At 48.9% G+C, this 22,746-nt stretch overlaps 1 protein-coding gene across 3 annotated transcripts in view; it reads right to left on the bottom strand.

The window, feature by feature from the left end:
- CENPC (centromere protein C) overlaps nt 1-22,746 on the bottom strand; it is a 904,489-nt gene that overhangs the window by 528,383 nt on the left and 353,360 nt on the right. For all 3 annotated transcript variants that reach the window (XM_069235766.1, XM_069235758.1, XM_069235777.1), the window contains exon 15: nt 10,520-10,804. In XM_069235766.1, the coding sequence (XP_069091867.1) occupies nt 10,520-10,804 (285 nt within the window). The remainder of the gene's footprint in view (nt 1-10,519; nt 10,805-22,746) is intronic.

Raw genomic sequence — 22,746 nt, forward strand, 5'->3', positions numbered from 1 at the left:
AGGGTAACGATCAGGATCATTGGATGGTATAGGGTCAGAGTTATACATGTCCCAAGGGTCCACTGTGTCTCCATGTGAGTAGGTATGGGAGTGAGATGGTGACAGTAGTGGTGGTGGGGTAGTAGGTGGTGGAGTAAAAGAAAGTTGTGGTGAATGTGGTTGAGAAAGCTGGAGAGGTGATGGCTTCTCCTTTCGCTTAAAATGTTTTGCTGGTGGTGGAGCAGTATCAAGAGTCTCTTGAAATGCCAGCTTTCTTTTAGTCTGTGGAGGTAGAGAAGCAATAATTTTTCCAATCTCTTTGTGGATGTGTATTCTCTGCTTACTGTCCATAACCTCCAAAATTGGCAGTATATCAGATTCCTCTATTTGATATTCTGATGTTTTTGTGCCCATAGGGGATTGTTCACTGGCTGTTTCGGGCATATGTTTCAAACGGCTTGAAAGTCCTGTCTTTTCTGTGTAGAAGGATGTTTTTTGGCTCTGAAGCGGTTTCAAGCTTTTTCGGTCCCGAAGATAGTCACTGAGGTTTCAGCTCTGAAGCCGGACGCAGTAATTTTGAATACAAAGATTGTAGGCGTCAGCTAGGTGCTGGAGCTTTTATATTCTTTTGCGCGACTCCGGCACCGAAACAGGCGTGGCCGGTTGATGGGGTGACTTGGCCTTTTTCGGCGCCGAACCAAAGGGCCGGTCGCCAACAACTTTCTTTCGGGTGGAACCATGGCTTTCCAGCAGTGATGCATCAACGGCCTTGCAGGGTTTTTTGAAAGTGGGTGTAGGGGCAGGTGTACTCACATGCTGCTGTGATCGGTTGGCTGTCGTCTCCTGATCATAGTTTGGAGTCGGAATCTTGTATCAAAACAGCCGTCTATGCCTGCTCCTCCTCTAAGGTGTCGGTATACTCTGTATATTTCAACGCCATCTCGGGTCTTTTTGCTCTTCGGTCACGCAGTGTCTTTTTCGACCGAAATGAACGGCAAGCTTCACAATCCTCCTCTCGATGTTCAGGAGAAAGGCAAAGATTACATACTACGTGCTGGTCAGTATAAGGGAATTTTGCGTGTCATTGAGGACAGAATCGGAATGGAGTACGATCCATCAGGCTATGGCCTGGTAGGCCTGAACAGGCCCAAGAAGGGCGCAAGCTTCTGAAACGGCGTTTTCTTGATCCCGACGGTACTATTGGATCGACTGCAGATGTATACGCGGTCAAAACAATACCGACAGTTTAATAAAGCGAATATAAAGTTTCCGAATCAAATGTTTCGGAGCGAGAGAGAACACGTCCGAGCCCGACGGCAGAAAGAAAACAATCTAACAAAGGAGTCTGTGGCCATGCGCACTATCACCGAGAGGAGTCACTCGATCCTGTGACTCGAAAAAAAGACTTCTTCGTAGAAAAACAACTTGTAACATGCCAAGCCCAACACTAGATGGCAGGATATGCACAGCATGCGTATCTGCAGCTGCACATGCAATCGAACATGTATGTGTGTATATAAGCTGTTCTTTTCTTCAATCCTTCTCTGGGATCAAAGAAAAAAGTAAACTTGGCTGACTGACCTGGCAGGTAATGATGAGTTATGAAAGGCCAATTGGTGGTCATTACAACCCTGGCGGTCGGTGTTAAAGCGGCGGTAAGGCCGCCAACAGGCCGGCGGTAAAAAATTTAGAATCACGACCGTGGCGGAAACCGCCAACAAAGACAGCCACTTTAACACTCTGACCGCCACAGCAGTACAAACAAACAACGCGGCGGTCACCGCCAACAGACAGGCGGGAGACAATGTACCACCCACACTATTATGGCAGGCCAATCCGCCACCTTTTCTGGGGCAGATTCACGCAGATAAAAACACGGCGGAAACAGGAATCCCGAAGGAAAAACGCTCACCTCTACACACTCCACGAGGAACGAGGACGCCATGGAACCAGAGCTTCACATTTTTCCAGCCCTCATCTTCTTGCTCCTCTACCATGAGCACGAACGCCGGTGGCGAAGACCACGGTGAATACTGCACCTACGACACAGGGAAGGGGGGAGGGAAAAAACAGGGACACAAACACGCAACACCCCCACCCACTACAACACACACACTAATGCGTATCAATACATCACAGTTACACCCCCCAAATCCCCCCAGAAGAATGCAAAGACAATAGAAAATGAGTGTAACCACTGTAATATATTAAAAGCAAGTAGGCAGAAATATATATACACACCATGTACATAATATATACCAAGCATAGTAGTCCAGGTAGTGTTCTAAGAAAGTCCGTGGGACATCGGGACCACACGGTATGGGCGAGGCCCACACAAGATCCCCGACCATGACGGAGAGAACACTGCAGGGGCATCAGACAGCAACTAAACAGGCACCTCAGGGGCAGGGAAAGGGGGGCATCTCAGCCGCTTGAGTGCACGACGATAAATCCACGAGGGGGCCACATGCCCACTGTTCAATCCTGGGGAGTGCAAAGCCACAGTCTCTCAAGTCTCTACAGTGGGTGGTTTGCCCACTGCCATATCTTGGGGAGTGCAAAGCCACAGTCTCTCAAGACTCTACAGTGGGTGGGCTGCCCACTGTTCAATCTTGGGGAGTGCAAAGCCACAGTCTCTCAAGACTCTACAGTGGGTGGTTTGCCCACTGCCATATCCTGGGGAGTGCAAAGCCACAGTCTCTCAAGTCTCTACAGTGGGTGGGCTGCCCATTGTTCAATCCTGGGGAGTGCAAAGCCACAGTCTCTCAAGTGGATAACAGTCTCCAATGGTTCTGGAGGGGGCATGGTGCCCAGAGTGCTTCATCCTGCTACGGACAGAGGAAGTGGATGTATCTCACCACTGGTTCTGGAGGGGGCATGGTGCCCAGAGTGCTTCATCCTGTTAAGGACAGAGGGAGTGGATACATCTCTCCACTGGTTCTGGAGGGGGCATGGTGCCCAGAGTGCATCATTCACCCCGTGACGGACTCAGTTGCATCAGTGCCCTTGCCGCTCATGGACCAGCGGTGCTTGAGACGCCGGTATCCTGTTCAGCGGTGCTTGAGACGGAGGTGCCCTGTGCAGCGGTGCTTGAGACGGCGGTGCCCTGTGCAGCGGTGCTTGAGACGGCGGTGCCCTGTGCAGCGGTGCTTGAGACGGCGGTGCCCTGTGCAGCGGTGCTTGAGACAGCGGTGCCCTGTGCAGCGGTGCTTGAGACGGCGGTGCCATGTGCAGCGGTGCTTGAGACGGCGGTGCCCTGTGCAGCGGTGCTTGAGACGGCGGTGCCCTGTGCAGCGGTGCTTGAGACAGCGGTCTCCATTGCAGGGTCTCAGCTGCTGGCGGTCCTTCATGGCCCAACAGGGCTTTTGCTGGCGGTGGCCTCCTGGACAGCTAGGCTGGTGCTGGCGGTGGTCTCCTGGGCAGCAGGGCTGGTGCTGGCGGTGGCCTCCTGGGCAGCAGGGCTGGTGCTGGCGGTGGCCTCCTGGGCAGCAGGGCTGGTGCTGGCGGTGGCCTCCTGGGCAGCAGGGCTGGTGCTGGCGGTGGCCTCCTGGGCAGCAGGGCTGGTGCTGGCGGTGGCCTCCTGGGCAGCAGGGCTGGTGCTGGCGGTGGCCTCCTGGGCAGCAGGGCTGGTGCTGGCGGTGGCCTCCTGGGCAGCAGGGCTGGTGCTGGCAGTGGCCTCCTGGGCAGCAGGGCTGGTGCTGGCAGTGGCCTCCTGGGCAGCAGGACTGGTGCTGGCGGTGGCCTCCTGGGCAGCAGGGATGATGGCGGTCTTCTCCGCTGTGCTGCTCTTCCCAGACTTGCCAGGTTCCTTGGAAGGTGTCACAGCTGACTCCACACTCCCACCGGGACACCTGGGAGCGGCTTTGGTGGCTGGAGTCTTCCCCCTCTCCCGCCGGGCACTGGCCAACTTCTGATGCTTCACAGGTGGGGGACTGTCTGTGCTGTGGCTCCGTGCCACACTGGCTGCCTTGGTGGTCGGTGCACTCCAGATTCCAGTGACTACAGGCACCACTGGTCCCGGAGATGTTGTGGCTGAGGTGCTAGTTCTGGACCTATGAGATGGACGGGGTGGTGAAGGTGTGGGAAAGAGGTCAAGGGTGGACAGGAAAAGTTTTTGGGACACACTGAGATGGGTAGCTGGAGGGGGTTTGGGAGTGGAGGAAGAGGTGGTGGTTGTAGGAGGTGTACGTTTGGTGACTTTGGGTGAAGGTGCATGCGCTGGAGGTGGATGGCTGTTGGGTGGGTGGGTGTGTGCCTGCGTTTGTGTATCTTGGGAGGGGGCGTCACAGACACACTGGGAGAGGACACAGGGGACGTGTGAATGGTAGTGGGGGTGGTGACTGCACGTGAGCGGGGTGTGGTGGGTGTGCTGGAGAGGGACGTAGTGGCTGTAGAGGTAGTGCATTCAAGTGTGAGTGTAGACATCACTGGGAGGGAGGAGGGAGACGAGCAGGAGGGGGACACAGTGGAGGCAGTGGATGTTGGTGTGTCTGCATGTGTGTGATGCTTGCGTGAATGCCTGTGGGATGTGTGGTGCTTATGTTTGCCTGAACTACCCTTGGGTGTTGACGTGTGTGCATGTTGGTCTGTAGGTGTGCTTGGGATGGGCTGAGGTAGAGGGGATTGGGTCTGGGTGGAGGAAGTTGGAGGGGGGAGGCTAGAGACGGGGACAATGGCTGCCATCAGTGCTGAGGCCAGAGTCTGAAAAGCTCGCTGAAGGGCCGCCTGACCAGAATGAATGCACTCCAGGAATGCATTAGTTTGTTGCAACTGCCTCTCTACACCCTGGATGGCATTAAAAATGCTAGACTGCCCAACAGTGAGGGACCTAAGGAGGTCAATGGCCTCCTCACTAAGGGCAGCAGGGGTGACTGGGGCAGGGCCTGAGGTGCCTGGGGCGAAGGTAATGCCCACCCTCCTGGGTGAGCGGGCACAGGGCAAAGCCTGAGGGGCTGCTGGGAGGGCGGTGCTGGTAGGGGGGGTGGCGGCTGTACCTGTAGATACGGGGGGCACAGATGTTGCCGCCACCACAAGGGAGCTCCCAACAGAGGACGAGTCCGTGTCGCTGGTCTCAGCTCCTGTCCCCGCCGTGAAGCTCCCCTCGCCCTCTGTCCCACTGGTGAATTCAGACTCCGTAGTGTCGCCCTCCAGGGCCATGTGGCGTGCAGCTCCCTCCTGCTCCGGTGCCACTGCTCCTCCGCCTGATGATGCTAATGCACACAAGAATAGGGAGACCACAAAAAGGGGGGGAAGACCGAAGAGACATGTTGAGTGCATGCATTACCGCTACCGTTGGCGGACACGACAGACACAGAAGCCCCCTGCACTATGCCGCACTCTTGGGCTCCACTGTTCAATTCCTGGGAAATGGCCTGCAAGTCTATGGACGACATCTGCACACATAGATGACACAGGGGCATGACTAGGTGTACTTGGCACTCTACAGAGGTGGGCTGGGGTGCCACATGGCCTGCCTTACGGAGGGGCCTTGCCTACGGAACTCACCCTGGCCTAGGGAAACCCACAGCCCACCTCCCCCACCCAGACAACTCCACTGCGCGCAAAGTCAGCACAATGAGTGTACTCACCCCCTTGTGTCTGCTGTGATGCCCTCAAGCGCCCATCCAACTCCGGGTACGCCACCGCCAGGATCCAGAACATCAGGGGGGTCATGGTGCGACGGGCACCCCTCCCACGTTGGGAGGCCATCCCCAGCTGAGCCTCCGCCGTCTTCTTGCTCCAGTGGCGAATGTCCTCCCATCTTTTTCGGCAGTGGGTGCTCCGTCTGTGGTAGACCCCCAGGGTCCGTACGTCCTTGGCGATGGCACGGCAACTATCTTTTTTCTGGTGGGCGCTGACCTACATGAAATGTACAGGGGAAAAAGAGTAGTTATTACCAACTGCACCGTCAAAGTGATTGGCCCCCATCCCTACCCTTGCCATGATGCACATGCACTCACTGTCGTTTCATGCACGCCTCAATCTCCACCCCCCCCCCCCAATCTTTCATCCACCCCACTCCGCACAGTCATAGCTCATACAGCAAGCTCACAGTGTATTTACCTGTTTATCGAGAGGACCGTAGAGTAGCGTGTACTGGGGGAGGACCCCATCCACGAGCTTCTCCAACTCCTCCGATGTGAAGGCAGGGGCCCTTGCCCCAGACACTCGAGCCATTATCTCTTCCAGACCGAGGTCACAGCAGCACTTGCAGTGTAGGTCCTCTCCTGTCGAAGATCAGGTATCGAGTGATTGAACAGATAGAAAATGGCGGACACGTCCACGGCGGTGCGTACCGTCACTGCCGGCGCACATCCTCATTGGCTCCTGGGACCCATAGGATCCAATGTTAACCAATGCAGCATTGCGCCGGGGTCTTCGACCGCCTACCGCGACGGTGTACAACGCCAGCGCAGTTACCTCACATCCCATTGTCCCACTTTAGAGGTCAGGCAGCAGCCATTTCAGTGGCCGACATGGCTTAATTTCCAACTGCGTCACACATACCTAGGCCTAGACTCAACACACATACAGGCCACCTTTTGCGTATGATTGGTGTTCTGTGTAAACTGTGGGTACGTACCTCTGAGTTGTTTGACTCTGTGCTCGCTGTTGTCCTTCATAGGCACCGTCAGCTGGGACATGCGAGGAGATGGCGGCATCCTCCGGTGTACCGACCGTTGGTGAACGTGTCGACAATGGAGGAGCGACATGTCATAATCACATACAGGCTTGACCGTGCCACAATCCAAGAACTGTGTACCCAGTTGGAGCCAGACCTGATGTCAGCAATACGCCATCCCACAGGAATCCCCCTTCAAGTGCAGGTGCTGTCAGTGCTCCATTTCCTAGCAAGTGGGTCATTTCAAACAACAGTGGCCATAGCATCAGGGATGTCCCAGTCTATGTTTTCCAACGTATTGTCCAGAGTGTTGTCTGCCCTTCTGAAACACATGCGGAGCTACATCGTGTTCCCTCAGGTGGAGGATTTGCCTACAGTGAAAGGTGATTTCTATGCCCTGGGACATTTCCCCAACATTATATGTGCCATTGATGGGACACATGTGGCTTTGGTCCCCCCCCCCCACAGGAGTGAACATGTGTACAGAAACCGGAAGAGTTATCATTCTATGAATGTACAGATGGTATGTTTGGCAGACCAGTACATCTCCTATGTGAATGCAAAGTTCCCTGGCTCTGTGCATGAGGCCTACATCCTGCGGAATAGCAGCATCCCTTATGTGATGGGTCAACTCCAGAGGCAATGTGTGTGGCTATTAGGTGAGCACCTGGAAGCAAGTCAGTGGGAATGGTTGTCTGGATCTGGGGTTATCCCTCCAGGTTAGTGTGTGTCTAACATTTGTCCCTCGCCATTTTGCAGGTGACTCTGGTTACCCCAACCTGTCATGGCTACTGACCCCAGTGAGGAATCCCAGGACAAGGGCAGAGCAACGCTACAATGAGCCCATGGGCGAACTAGGAGGGAGATCGTGCGGACCTTCGGCCTCCTGAAGGCCAGGTTCCGGTGGCTCCATATGACAGGTGGATCCCTATTCTACTCACCAAAGAAGGTGTGCCAGATCATCGTGGCCTGCTGTATGCTTCATAACTTGGCATTGCGACGACTGGTGCCTTTTCTGCAGGAGGATGGTCCAGATGGCGGTGTTGTTGCAGCTGTGGAGCCTGTGGATAGTAAAGACGGGGAAGCAGAGGAAGAAGACATGAACAACAGGGACTCAGTGATCCAGCAATATTTCCAGTGAGACACAGGTAAGAGTACAGACCTGCCTACTACATGTACTTAAACACTACTACCTCTCTACTGTCTGTCGTTTTCACCCAGTGTATGGTCACTGAGTTGTCACTTTCCCTTACGATTTCACAGATGTGGGTCCCACTGTGTGACATCTGCTTTCATTCCTCATGGACTTGAGCTGTGTGACATAGGTACGTTGACATTACAATTGAAAGAGCATTTTGTCACTGTAATTGCTAATACACTATTTCGAAGTAACAGACAGACTGCAGATTATTTGCGTTTTAAGTGTATTTATTTAAGTGCTCAATATTGGAGGGGGTAGTGAAATGGTGAGGGGTGATGGCGGAGAAATGTCCATGGCAGAGTCCAGTCTATTAGTCTCACAGGTGCATTGCCGAAATGGGCACAGGAAGTGGAGGTTGGGCAGTTTAAGTATGGACAGGGTGATAAAGTGGGACAGTAGGATGACAAACAGGGTGGTCTCATTTCTTGGCGGGGGTCTTGGCATCGTGCTCTGTCTTTGTCCTGGATCTCAGGGACCGTTTGCGGGGTGGTTCTCCCTCTGCAGGGGGTGGAGTGCTAGTGTGGTGGTCCTGTGGCGGAGCGCCCTGTCCCCTAGCGCCGGCGGAGGTGGTGGGCAGTTCATCGTCCATGCTAGTGTCAGGGGCCCCTTGCAGTGCCACAGTGTCCCTCCTGGTGTTCACGAGTTCCTTCAGCACCCCTACGATGGTGCCCAGGGTGGAGCTGATGGTTCTGAGTTCCTCCCTGAAGCCCATAAACTGTTCCTCCTGCAGGTGCTGGGTCTCCTGAAACTTGGCCAGTATTGTTGCCATCGTCTCCTGGGAGTGGTGGTAAACTCCCATGATGGAGGAGAGGGCCTCGTGGAGAGTGGGTTCCCTTTGTCCTGTCCGCCCCCTGTCGCACAGCAGCCCTCCCAGTTCCCCTGTGTTCCTGGGCCTCCATCCCCTCGACTGTGTGCCCACTACCACTGCCCCAGGTCCCTGTTGTTGTTGGGGTGGTGGGTTAGCCTGGGTTCCCTGTAGTGGTGGACACACAGCTGATTGACGTGTCCTGGGGACGGAGGTATGGGCCCGCTGGGTGGGTGCTATGCTGGTGTTTCCAGAGGGGGGAAGGTCTGTGATGGCCTGTGCCAGTGTGAGGTCCCCGACGGGCCGGGCTGGTCATCTAGATCCAGTTGGACAGAGGTGCTGTCATCACTGTGGTCCTTTTCTGTTGGTGGTGTGGACATGTGTGGACCCTCCTGTCCGGTGACGTTGGGTAGGGGTCCTGCAGGGGTATAAAAGGATGGTTCTTACATCTGTATGTGTCATGGTGTGCAATGGGTGAGGGAGTTTGTACCCCAGTGCTTGCATTCCTGTGTGGGAGCTTGTGTGATGGTGGTTTAGGGGGTTGTATGGTATGTGCAGTGTGCATGCTTTAGTGATGGGTGTTCATGCTCTGTTTTTGCATGCAGGGCTTGGTGATGGGATGGGTGGTTTGTGATGTTGGGACATATGTGAGGAGTTGGGGTGCTGGGGGTGAGGGCGGGGGTATGTGATAGCATGCAGGTATGGTGGGGGATGGAATAGTTAAGATTTGACTTACCAGAGTCCATTCCTCCGCCTACTTCTGAGAGGCCCTCTGGATGCAGAACCGCCAAGACCTGCACCTCCCATGTTGTTAGTTGTGGGTGAGGAGGTGGGGGTCCGCCGCCAGTCCGATGAACCGCCTGGTGGTGTCTTGAGACCACAGAATGCACCTTCCCCCGTAGGTCGTTCGACCTCTTCCTGATGTCCTCTCGATTTCTTGGGTGCTGTCCCACTGCGTTGACCCTGTCCACTATTCTTCGCCATAGCTCCATCTTCCTTGCAATGGAGGTGTGCTGCACCTGTTATCCGAATAGCTGTGGCTCTACCCGGACGATTTCCTCCACCATGACCCTGAGCTCCTCCTCCGTGAACCTCGGGTGTCTTTGCCATGCCATGGAGTGGTGTAGGTGATGTGTGGGGTGGATTGTGTGGTGATAAGTGTGCTGATATGTAGTGGGGTGTTGTGTGAGGTGCGTGGAAGTTCTGTGGGTGATGGTGTTGTGTGCCTGTGGATGCGGTTGTTCTTGCTGGTGGTGTCTCTCTGGCCTTCGTTCGTGAAATTTTGTCGTAGGGGTTTGTGGGTGATGTGGGTGTGTTTTATATATTGTAATGGGTGTGTGGGAGTTGTGTGTGTATGTGTATCAGGTGAGTGTATTTTGAATTGTCGAATGTGGCTGTGTTTTGTAAATGTGTGTGTACTTTGAGCGCAGCGGTGTGTACAGCCAATTGAATACCGTGGTTGAAAGACCGCCGCGTGGATTCGTGTGTTGTGATATTGTGGGCGTATTTCTGTTGGCGTGACGGTGGAGGTTTTGTTTTCGCCAGTTTATCACTGACCTTTGGTGTGGCGGACTTGTGTGGGTGTCTGAATTTTGGCGGATTCCGAAATGTGGGTCATAATAGCTGTGGCGGTTTTCCGCGGCGGTGTGTTGGCGGTCTTCTGCACGGCGGTAAGCGGCTTTTACCGCCAATGTTGTAATGAGGGCCATTGTCAGTTTTGTTTTAAGTTTACAGCTAGCTTGATGCTACAGTTCCCTTTTATATCTTTAGATATTGTCAACAAAATGAGAAGTCTGGGATAACCAGGAAGACAATAACATTTAGGTATCAGACTCTTATGAGAGAACTACCCTTATCCCAGGAGAAATAGCCATTTAACAACATTTACAGATTAAAAACATTAACAGCTTACTTTTTGAGAAATGCTCAGAGAATTTTCTTGACACCATTCTCTTTGCCTTAGCTGGATACGATAACAAATCCTGATCTGGATTTACTGCCCACCAAGCTGATGCAGGTTTCAGTGTGCGTCCTCTTTTAGAAAGAGAGGGAGGAGCTTCTTTGTCATCTTGAGACAGTTGTGACTTGAGGACTGGGCTTTCTTTACTGTTGTCTTGGAGTGGTGACATTACATGCTTCATTTCCAACTCTCTTTGCTGTGAGCCACCAGCAGCTTGATTTTTGTTTACTTGCTTTTCTAAAAATGCAATAGTTTAAGTCATTCATCGATGTAAAGCAGACATTACTTGTTTTCAAGTCCATTTTAAACATTAATTCACATTTTTTATTGGAATTTGGGAAGAGTGCTGCCCATTGTGTACAAAAATAACATTACAATATTAAATTAGAAATTAAACAGTTCTGAAAAAGGAACATGAGAAAAAACCAGGAAGGCAAAATAAAACAGACAAATTCAAAGGTTAAAAACAACAATTTTGCTCTTTGATCTGAAAGACATTTCACGCCTATCTAGTCTATTCATTCTTAAATGTGTTTTTGATGGGGAACTTCCTCGAAATTTTACTGTGCTGTAGGTTAATCAGCCACTACTGAATTGGTTATCATTCAAGCAGAGGAGGCTCGTCATGGGCACCGGGGCTCCACCACCCCCCTTTCCAAAGCATATGTGTCTGTAAGGATGGACAAGGGCCACAAACAACCACAATATCAGGCAGCCAAGCACTTAACATGTGCTAATGCTCATATGCCGAGCAGCCCGAGGCAAGCTTTGCCTGGTTAAAGATTTCATAGACCTGGATATAGCAATCTCATCAGCACAGCAAAGACCAGTAAGATGGTCCTCCCCCTTATGACAAGGAGGAGTATTGCCTATAACAGTCAGCCCTGGGGACTTCCGGTTTAAGCCCCAAAACTGTTTATCATTGATGCCTTGTCACCAAGTGTGGTGAGGTCAACATGTCTCACTGTACACACCACACTCTTTAAGAAGTAGGGAAGATCTTTCTCTTACTAGCTGACTCGTGACAAGGCCAGCTAATAAGAGGATTCAGTGGGTCCTATTGTGTTGTGCAGTACTTACTTTGTTAATAAAACTCCATGTTTAGGGTGGCAGCACCATTGAGTGTGGGTGACTAAATTCAACTCCACATCATTTGGAAACTGTCAGCCTAACTCCTAGTGAGCCCACAGTACCTCACCCACCTCAATCAGGGCAGTGGTGATTTGTGGCAACCTAAACATGACACTCTGAATCCCCAGGGAAGTTGTGGAAAAGATCATACCTCTTTCACTAGTTACTCAGTGACCCACACATGTCAAGGCAGGATACAAGATACAAACTAGATTTTAATGCATTTGTTGAAGCAAATGCAGAGTATAAAGCATGAGCTACAACAATAAGGCAAATGAAACATAGTACAGTAATCCTCATTACAACCAACGAAGATGAACAATCACACTATTTTGTATGATTCTAGAAAGTATAAAGAGTCATGCTGAAACAATATGTCTCTATCTGACAGCATTGTGGTTATAACTTCTGCCTGTCCTAATCTAAAGAGTAACCCCAACCCTACACCCAAGTGTGATAGCAAGGGCCTGCCTGTTGTCTGGATGGCAATCCTCGAGGGAAGCTGCATAGTCGGTGCTAGGATCTGCATAGCTGTTTGTAGTATGATACACGTCCCAGGACGGCTTTTGAGGGCTCTGGCAAGAGAAGGGATGCACAGTTGTTGTAGTGGCCTTTTACTGCCTGGGTTAGACATTCATATTTTAGTCTAGTTGTACGGCTTGTGCCTGATACATTCATACACATTTTATTTATTTTCATATTCCTATCACAGCTTGCTTTTAGCTTATTGTTTTTGTATTTTAATCAGCTGCGTCTTTCTAAGACAACAGACTACATGCTGCACACTTTATCAGCTGCAGTACAACGCAAACTCTGCCTTGTCCTAGGCTGTCATGTACTGTACATGACATACTAACTTGTTTTGCACCAGGCCCTGGAGCCAGTTCCTATCAACATGACACATCGTGCCATCTGGCAGGTTGTGTGAATTCTGTATGAGTTAGTACATAAACAACACATAGACCCAAGAAGGGTGGACGGCATTCCGTTCATGACTGTCCTGTGACGTGTCCCATGCGACAGACAGCTTTGCTGATCCTGGTGCTGACTCTTCAGCTTCCTGAGAGGACTGCCATCCAGACAGCAGACACCCCCCTAATATTCTATTCAGATATGGGTCTAGGGCTACTCCCTAATGTCGGGCCAGGTAGAAGGCTTACAACCACTATGCTCTCAGATCTATACTTAGTGGTTTGTTAGGAATCTCTCGACTCTCTCGACTCACACAGGTTTGGCTGTAATGTTGATTATTTTGCTCTGTTTTATCTGCCTTATTACCAGAGCACATTTTTTGTCAGCAGGGTGCAATTGCTTCCATAAATACACTGAAATCCAGTTTTCATCTTGTTATATGCCTTGGCATGCGTGAGAGACTAAGTAGCCGAGTGTAAGGGGTATGATCTGTTGCCATGACTTTCGTGAGGGGTCAGAGTGTCTGGTTCAGGTTGCCACAAATCACCTTTCACCATGGTAGATTTAGAGGTTTGGGTGAGGCACTGCAAGCTAGCCAAGAGTTAGACCAACAGGTGGCATGGGTTGCACACTCGGTGGTGCTGCCATCAAACATGCAGTTTTATTACCAAAATAGGGACCGCATTATGTGACGCCACCAACGTATTAAGGTTCAGTACTTATTTAACGGATTTCCTGAGTAATTCTCTGTCCCATGTCAAAAGTGCCCTAATCGCCTTTTCATATGGAGAAGTCTGTGGTGTAACAGACAAATCATCCTCAGCTATATAGGTAGTACCTCTACTAGTTGTAGGCTGTTCAAACATGAACCTTAAAAAGATACCCCATTTGGTGTTTCTCCTCTGAACTCAAACCCAAAATGGTACAACCAGCAGTAACTCCAGTGAATTGTAGACAAGCACTCACAAACTATTTACTTGCTAATGGGCTTCCTAATGGGGGTAGAGATGTTACATTTCTGGTAGAAGCCCAAAATGCGTACAAAACAGAAATCTTTTATTCATGGGTCAATATTCCTGTAGTTGATGCCAATACAAACATTTTTCACACATACACTACAGCGAACGCATCTGCACCATAGAGAGCTTGTAATTATTTAAAAATTCATACCAAGGACACCAAAACTGGTTTCAAGGCGCCGTCCCACACATAGTTCAACACGTTAGATTTCGCCCCCTCAGCAATAAAGGGGCCAACACTGCCAGTATTGGCTACATATACACCATATCCAAATGTACAAAGACTGCAGGTAGCAGATTTACGTCCCTATTGCAATAACTTAGTATTTTTATACAGACACTTTACAAAATTTGAAATGCGAACTCTGAATACTGCCACAGCGAGGGCACCAGCCATCCAACAATTGGTGACACCACACATGAACCCAGTAACTATAACGCAATTATGGGTAAGGTTCCCATCAGGCGAGAAGAAACTCTGTTCTGGATTGCACAAAAAACAAATCAGTTGGAAGCAGTGTTTGCCCGTATGGGACCCCAAGATAAACAAATACTTCTCACAATATGCTTCCCATTTGGGATAGTTCCCTTCATAGATAACTGTGCCACTAGGCACGGTATTTGCTGCAGTATATACCACAACGTATAGTACACCAACTCTGTTGAGTCTTCCAGAGGTGTTAAAACAAATACAAGATTAGCAAGGGACTGACCCGGTCCTGGATTTGGGGATAAAATGAATGGGAAATTTTCTCACAGAATCCTCAATTATTTTAGGAACTTTTAAAGGAGAAGCAGGAGCACTGGTACTACACCAGCGGTTCAAAGACGTTCCTCAAATAGATCAGGAGCGTGAACAGCCAAAAATTATCTCTGCAACGTATACTAGTATAGATCTGGATAATCTGGGAGACAGATAATATAAGCCACAACTTAAAGGTAATTATGAAAAGGATAGTACCAAGCAAAAGCAGAAGGCTTTTAAAAAAACGCTGTGAAAAACAAAAATATAATAAAGATAAAGTAAAACAACGAGAAGAATCTCTGCAGTCAGAGAGCTTAGATAAATGCCATAATTTAAGAAATCACGATATACTGAAACTGTATGACAGGTATCGGTACACTGATAGATGCCCTTCTCGTTCCTTTCAGGACTCATCTGACAAACGACCGATATAGGTGGGCAGTCAGAACGCAGAAAAGATGAGTACATGAAACTAAAGGAGGACTCTCAATGCTCATCAGACGTCACATTAAAAAAGGAAGCAAAACTTCCTCAACAAAAAACCTAAATTTAAAAAGAAGGTTGCAGGGATTTCGTCTCAATATGCCATACATGTTGAGGATTTTACTGAACAAGACGTGGGTAGTGACTCTGCTAAACATTGCTGCAGAGGTCATAATAGTTCAAGAGTTTCTGGAGGAGACAGCAACTAATGGCTATGTAGAAGTCAAAACCCCAGACGGGCATGTATTCAAATTGAGGGGAGATTATTGCGCACTAATAAAGTAATTTTCTGGGGAAAAATTAACACTCAGCTATGAAATTCTTCTTGCAGAAAAAGCTTGGCCACCTGAGTTTGTCAGAAAGCTCCCACAAGGAGAAGATGTAATTTTGCCACATTCTTCAGTCCTAGTTCCAGATCCAGTAAAGGAAGACTATGCTGCGGATGGGCTCGAGCATACGCAGCAGAGCTGTACTGCAACCACGTGGGCTGGGATAGGGACTCTCATTATCACGTTACACCTATACGGTCTAGCCCACAAGTACAACTTCAATACCCAATAAAACATGATGAAAAAACCTCTTTGAGAGAAATCCTGTAACAATTGAGAGTACCAGGGAGTAACTTAGCCCAGTATATCAGCCATGAACAACCCTTTGCTTCCTGTAGCTAAGCCGGACCATTCCTAAAGAATAGTCCTGGATTACAGACATTTAAACAGTCACACTGGCACATCTGCCACTCAAAACCTGCATAGCACAGCCCTAATGTACAATGCCCATAAAAAAATACAAAACAATCCTGGACATTTCTAACGGGTTTTTCTGCCAAAATCTAACACCTGAAAGTAGACACTTAAGTGCTTCTTCTGCATTATGCGCCCAGCTTTCTGTTTTTGCCGACGCCCCTAAAGGTATAAGAAAAGTCCAGGATTATTGTCATCCCCTGTGACATCAATATTACATGATACTGATCGTGAGGCATTGTCCTATGTAGATGACATCAATCTGATGGACAACAACCTCAACACACATCGGGCCAGGCTACAAATTCTCAGTGTTCTTTTTCTGAGATACGAGCTTTCAAATAGGGAGAAGAGTTTGGCACCACACTTCCTGTAGAAGTGTGCACAATTAGAACCACCAAATACCTTAAAAAACTGCAGCATTCTGGACTATGAGCAACGCATAAAATGACTATGATTTAATTTGTCCAGATTTGTCAAGCTAACACTGGACACCACAACATACACAAATTCTCAGATCATTATAAACTGACCAATCTGGTGATCCGGACAATTCTGGGTGCCATCGAGTATATTATATATATATATATATATATATATATATATATATATATATATATATATATATATATATATATATATATATATATATATATATATATAAGACAGTGTTACAAGGGGAATTATTTCTATGAAGTTTTTTATAACGTTAAGTGTTGGTCAACATAAATATCCAACCAGAACCATATCAAAAATAGTCTTCCATGACACAGTCATACATACATACATACACAAATCCATGCGTAGTGTATTGTATAAATAAAAATAAAAAATGACTCAGTTTTCATACATACAATAATTGCAACATCTGTTTTTGGGCTCGCAGAGCACGGCCAGCGCCAACAATTCCAATACATCACTGACATTTCCTCTTTCACATTCAGTAGATCCTAACGATCTGGGGAAGTGGACAGTGCTCCTAAGCACGTTAGACCAAAAAGGTCAATGTCCTTCTCTTCAAGCTTTACAACAATGGACTATCCAACCATATGGAGCGGTGATCGTAGTTGGAGAGGAACCATTGTCGATGTTTTGGTCTCCAAAGGCCAATGTTGTCCTTAAACTCAGCCACTTTTCCCCACAATAATTTGGCTTTATGGTGTTTTCTTTTGACTCTCTGAACCGATTGAGGCACCCTAAGTATAAGTGTTCTTTAAAGCACTGCACAACATTGTAGGGAATTCATTGGCTGATGAAGATGCCACATCTGCAGTTCTTACGACAGCTGTAGCCACTATAACTAGTTCCCATACAAGGGTGATTGATGAAATTCTGGCTAGTATAAGTGCTTTGGCTAACAGCAAGCCTTTCCCAAAAGCATACACAAAATATTCCTACCACTTTAGTACCCAAAACATTCCCTTGGTAAAAATACCAGGGATAGGTGACCGTGTGATCCCCTATCAAGATTGTAGACTAGAACTGATCAAAGCAGCTCATGAGAATGTTGTTTGTGCTCATGCAGGTATGGCGGCTACCACTTCCCTTCTACAAAAAAGCTACTGGTGGCACGGTCTATATGAACAGGCCCAACAGTATGTCCTTAGTTGTGGCATCTGTCAACAAGTAAAAGCTTCCACCATCAGATGCCCACCACGGACACCCCTCTTAATATCAAACAAGCCTATGCAATGTGTGTATCTAGACCAGGGTGAGGTGCCCTAAATTCAGATGGTGCATACAAATACATTCTACTAGCAGCAGACTTTTGCTGCAGATTCCTATGGGTGTGGCCACAACGATCGGCTCACGTTTGCTCTGTCACCAATGGTTTGCAAGTCTTCATCGGGTAATATGCAGTCGATGCATTCCACGCGTACCAGGACATTGCATTTGCCTCTAGGGCTTACAAAGATGCCATGAGAACAATGGGTGTTGCGGTGCATTTTTCTTCTCTATACCATCCAGAGGGAAATATGGCTGTGGACAGACAAAAAACAGACAAAGCAATCTTTAACAGCTAGAGTACTAGGTTCTAGTTGCAGCTGGATCTATCACTTGTATGGAGTACAGAAAGCACTAAATAATCTGTTTACCAGATTTTTTTTTTTATAAAGAGGTCGTACCCCATATGAAATTCGTGTTCGGCATCCCTATGTATGTTCAAGATCCTGATGGTCCTGGCGCAGTGGCGGCATAAACACTTTTTGACATAAATGTGTCACTGGTTTACAGGAATTACAACAGTTCAGAGATGAACATTCCACAACACATGCCACCATTTTGGGACTGAGGGATTCAACAACTTCCACAGGCTGAGAAGGAGTTACTGGATAGGTGGGATAAGCTTGATAGATTCTTGTGCAACACACACAGGTAATGCCTATTTGTAGAGGGCGACAGGGGGCGACAGGGCAAGCAGAATGCTCGCTCAGTTAATCAATAATGAAACTCGTGACAGCACATGGTGGGGGCTAGAGATGCATTTGGCTGGATGGTGTCATTGCAATAAGGGATCCCAGAGGTCTTTGCTGCCCACTTATCTAAGGTCTACTCACAATTGCACCCTCCCAGTTTGTGTGAGCTAGAGACGTACTCAACAGGCCTACCAAAGACCTGCCTACCAGCAGAGCACAGGAAGTCACTGGATGCGCCAATCACTAAAGAAGAGATTGTTGCCACGATCCGCACCTTTCGCACCTCAAAAGCCCAGGGGAGTGACTGCCTACCAGCCGAGTTTTATCAAAAACATGCCAACAGCCTTGTAGATCGATAATTACTGGTTTACCAGGAAACCCTGCGGAGAGGGATTTTACCATATTCGATGAGAGAAGCTATTATAGTCTTAATGTCCAAGCCAGGTAAAGAATCCAGCGAGGTCTCTTCATGCTGCCGCTTATCTACGAATAATGTGGACGGAAAGATTCTCAGCAAAATCTTGGCCACTAGACTCTTAGCCTACATTCGGGCATTGGTCCACGAGGATCAATGAGGTTTCATTTCTCACAGGAATACACTATGTAACTTCAGTAGGTTGTCGAGCTCGTGGAGTTGAGGTAAGTACAAGGGGGTCCAAAAGACAGCACTATAATTACACCCTCAGTAGCTATGGGGCGGCCGTATGAATAGTGCCAACACAGCGTCAGGCGCCAAATGCATTTCTAATGAGGAGTTGGCGTCCAGAAAAAGGATGCAGGCTCTGGCCAGAACGTCGGGAGAGGTCAACCCACAGCTGCCCAGTTAAGATGAGAGGCCAGGGGTTGTAGGGACAGCGTTGGTTCATCTCCCCAAGGCCCAGGTACTCCAGGTGCAGGGGTGTCTTTAGATGTCAGAATCAGCTCACCAAGTAGGTCGCGTCTGAGGGATCCCTCAGATTTAGGCTGCAGGCATCGTTGGGGAATCCAGCAGGGGTCAGCCTACGGTGGACTCTTGGTCAGAAGTGCCGGGGAACCTTCACTGTATGGGTGGGCCACTTGGACTCCGGCCAGGGGCGTCAGGTGCAGCAGTCACTTATGTTGTCGGGTTTCACGGTTCCTCAGGCAGGATTCCTCTTCTTCAAAGATGGTTTCTTCTGGACAGGTATGCTGCCCAAAGAAGTTTTTTTAAAAAACATTTTTAATCAAAGGCAGAGAAGTCCTCCCAAGGCCTTGGAGGAGGCTGGAGCCAAGTCAGTGGGTGTCTTCAATCTTCTCTGCTGGTGACAGGTCCAGTTCTTCTTAAGTTGCAGGAATCTTATTCTAGGGTTCGGGTGTGCCCCTCCTAAATACTGAATTTAGGGGTGTTACAGGGTGTGCCAGGTGGAAGCCGATGGGCTACTCACCTTTAGGGTGACTACTATACCCTTTCTATGTCCACATCCTTTGGGAAGTGGCATAGCTCTAAGCCTATTTACCTAATTCCGTCCATGCAAGATGAAGGAATTTAAAAAGTGGTGTCCACTTCAGCTTGTCCACCTTAGGGGTGGGACTGCCATGAAGTGGGCACTCCTAATTTACTTAATTTTCCCACCAGTCCTGCCGCCGAAAGTGGGGTCTGGAACTGGGGGTCAACCTCCACCATTTGGAGAGGCCTGGGTCACATTTCAAAGGTGGCAACGCCTTTGCATCTCCCAGCCCTGGGAGGCCCACCCCGCCTGAGAGGGGTGGTCACACCTCTGCCCAGAGCGGGCCTTTGTTCTGAGCCCTTGAGAACTTGGCCCTTACCTCAGGGAGCCTAAGGTGGCTATACTGGTTTTGGCCAGCCAGTGCTCACGCTAGGAGTTGGTAGGCTTTACAGGGGAACCTCTAAGGTGCCCTCTGAGTGCATGTATTAAAAAATCTATCACTGGATTCAGTGAGGGTTTATTCATTTGAGATGTTTGATACCAAGCATCCCTATCTTCAATGAAGCCATCATGTAACTGGGGAACCCGTAATGACCAGTGTCCAGCACGTGCTTAAAATGGTCTCACTGTTCTACATGTCTGAGAATCAACATAGGCGTAGCATGGGTATATCTGCTCCTGCAGGCAAGATCTCACATGTAATATAACACACCGTGCCTTTAGGGCTTGAAGCACTGCAGAGGGGTGACTTACACTTATTGCATGCAGTGTTAGGGGACAGGGCACCCAGGCTGTGCCATGTTATGACATATTTTTATTTTGGGTCTGCACCAAGACACGCAGCCTGCAAAGGCAGTACTGTGTCTACTTAGGAGAGAGGGTCCCTTAGGGAGGCACAATCTGTGCTGTAGCCCTCAGGGGACTTACCTTGGTTCACCATGCCCTAGGTACCAGAGGTACCAATTACTAGGGACTTACAGTGGCAGCAAAAGTTTGTCAATTAGGAAAAACAACAGTGCAATTTTTCGGTGACCTTGGCTGGGAAAGCCAAGCAGATAGATGGGACGGTAGTTCTTGAGGTCAAGGGGGTCGGCTGTGGGTTTCTTCAGAAGCGGGCGGATCTCAACGTGCTTCCAGTTCTCGAGGAAGGTAGCTGTCTCCATGGAGCATTTGAGTGTGGCAGAGCTTGATGGTGGACTCCGAAGGTCTTGGGGTCCGAAGCTATCGTAGATGCCCTTCATTTTCCGATGAAAGAAGGTGGCTAATCTGTCGAAGAGGTCCTGAGGGATGTTTGCCGCATCCGACTGGGGTGTGGCAAACTCTTTAACCATGGCGAAGAGCTCTTTGGCTCCTGAGGCTCAGTTCCCTCTGGTGCTGTTAGATCTTCTCCTTGAGGAGAGAGCCTGTTCTGTGACTTGTTTGGAAGCTGGTTCCCTAGACCTCCTGCCCATTTGCTTGGGATTCCTGGCTCAAACTCTAGTTTTTCACCCTGGACCTTTCTTTGTGCTCTTCTTTTCACACAGTCCCATTCAGGGAAACCCAGCATAGCTGCATGGGTCTTTCTTGGTACCTCAGACCAGGCTGAGAACTCAAGATCATTCCCTAGCAGACACTGACAAGGTACAGAGGGCGAAACCACCACCTTCTTTTGGCCACTAACCCCTCCCCATTCTAAGGACACCATTGCCATTGGATGAACCTTAGCCTGATTGTCAGCAATGAGCATAGTATATGTCTCTCCAGGAAGATACTGATCTGAGGACACTAGCTGCTCGGTCACTATGGTGACACTGGCACATGCGTCTCTTGGTGCTTCAACTTCAATCCCATGTTGTCTCTACTTTTCCATATTACTGGGCCAGACAGCCAGGGCAGCTACATCTACCCCACCCTCTGAGACCAAAGTTGCATCAGTGTGCTCACTGACATGGTCAGGGCCTACTTGCAATCCCATCTGGAGACTTGCCAATGCATTTACTGCAGGTGCACTACAGGCATTCTTTTTGGTAGAGCAGTTAGAAGCTCCAGTTTAGTGTCTATTAGTTTTGTAGTTATGGCACCAAGTCTACTTGGGATCCCAATTTTCTCTTTGTACCCACCTTTGGGCTGGGAAAAGTGTCAGGCCCAACCTCCTGTGAAGGATTTTGGGGGTCTTTGGAACACTCCTTGTTTTGGTTACCCTCTTTCCCTTGTGGGGGCTCTTTGGTCTCTCTCATAACCCCCCCACCAGTGGAAGTTTTGATCACCATTGTCTTTATTCCACCTTCTTCTCCAACTCTTCAGGGGAAAGTGGACCTAGGTCTACCAGGTACTGGTGTAACTTTTTTTAACACAATTACTCAACAGATTCTCTTTCATCACAAGATTGTAAAGCCCCTCATAATTATGCACATTGTTATCTTCTAGCAACCACCTAAGGTTTCCACTGAGAAGTCTCCAAACTCAATCCAGGACTGACTCTGTGTTCAGCGAGTCTCCCTGAATTTGATTGTGTACTGCTCAGAAGTCAACCCAAATCCCTCAATCAGAGTAGCCATCATGAGCTCATATGAGGTTGCATCTGCTTCATTCAGAGTGAGGAGTCTATCCCTACAATTTCCTGAGAACAGTTCTCAAAAGAGAGTTCCCTGGTACTCTTTCTTGAATTTTCTGGAAACACAGGACTTCTCATAGGCTGTGAACCACTTGGTGATGTCATCATCTTCCTCATATTTGGGGATAATCCCTTTGGAGATTTTAGGGTCATAGTTTTCTACTCTGTCTCTAGTTGTGATATGGCGGCCACCATTTATGGGTCCTGTAGGAAAGTAGCTTCTTGCTAGCATGGTTACCCCCACTTTTGGCCTGTTTATGAGTGTGTGTCAATGTGTTTTTACTCTGTCACTGGGATCCTGCTAGCCAGGACCCCAGTGCTCATAGTTTGTGGCCTAAAGTGTATGCCTGTGTAGTGCCTAACTGTGTCACTGAGACTCTGCTAATCAGAACCTCAGTGCTTATGCGCTCTCTGCTTTTAAATTTGTCACTGTAGGCCAGTGACTTCATTTATCAATTTCAACTGGCATACTGGACCCCCCCACTTATATATCCCTAGGGAGCTCAGACAAACCCTTGCACAGGCCTGCCATTGCAGCCTGAGTGAAATAATGCCATGGTATTTCACAGCCATTTTCACTGCACTTAAGTAACTTATAAGTCACCTATATGTCTAACCTTCACTTGCTGAAGGTTAGGCGCAAACTTACTAAGTGTGAGGGCACCCTTGCACTAGCAAAGGTGCCCCCACATAGTCCAGGGCCATTTCCCCGGACTTTGTGAGTGCGGGG

Source organism: Pleurodeles waltl, chromosome 1_2 (genome assembly GCF_031143425.1).
Source record: "Pleurodeles waltl isolate 20211129_DDA chromosome 1_2, aPleWal1.hap1.20221129, whole genome shotgun sequence".
Taxonomy (NCBI): domain Eukaryota; kingdom Metazoa; phylum Chordata; class Amphibia; order Caudata; family Salamandridae; genus Pleurodeles; species Pleurodeles waltl.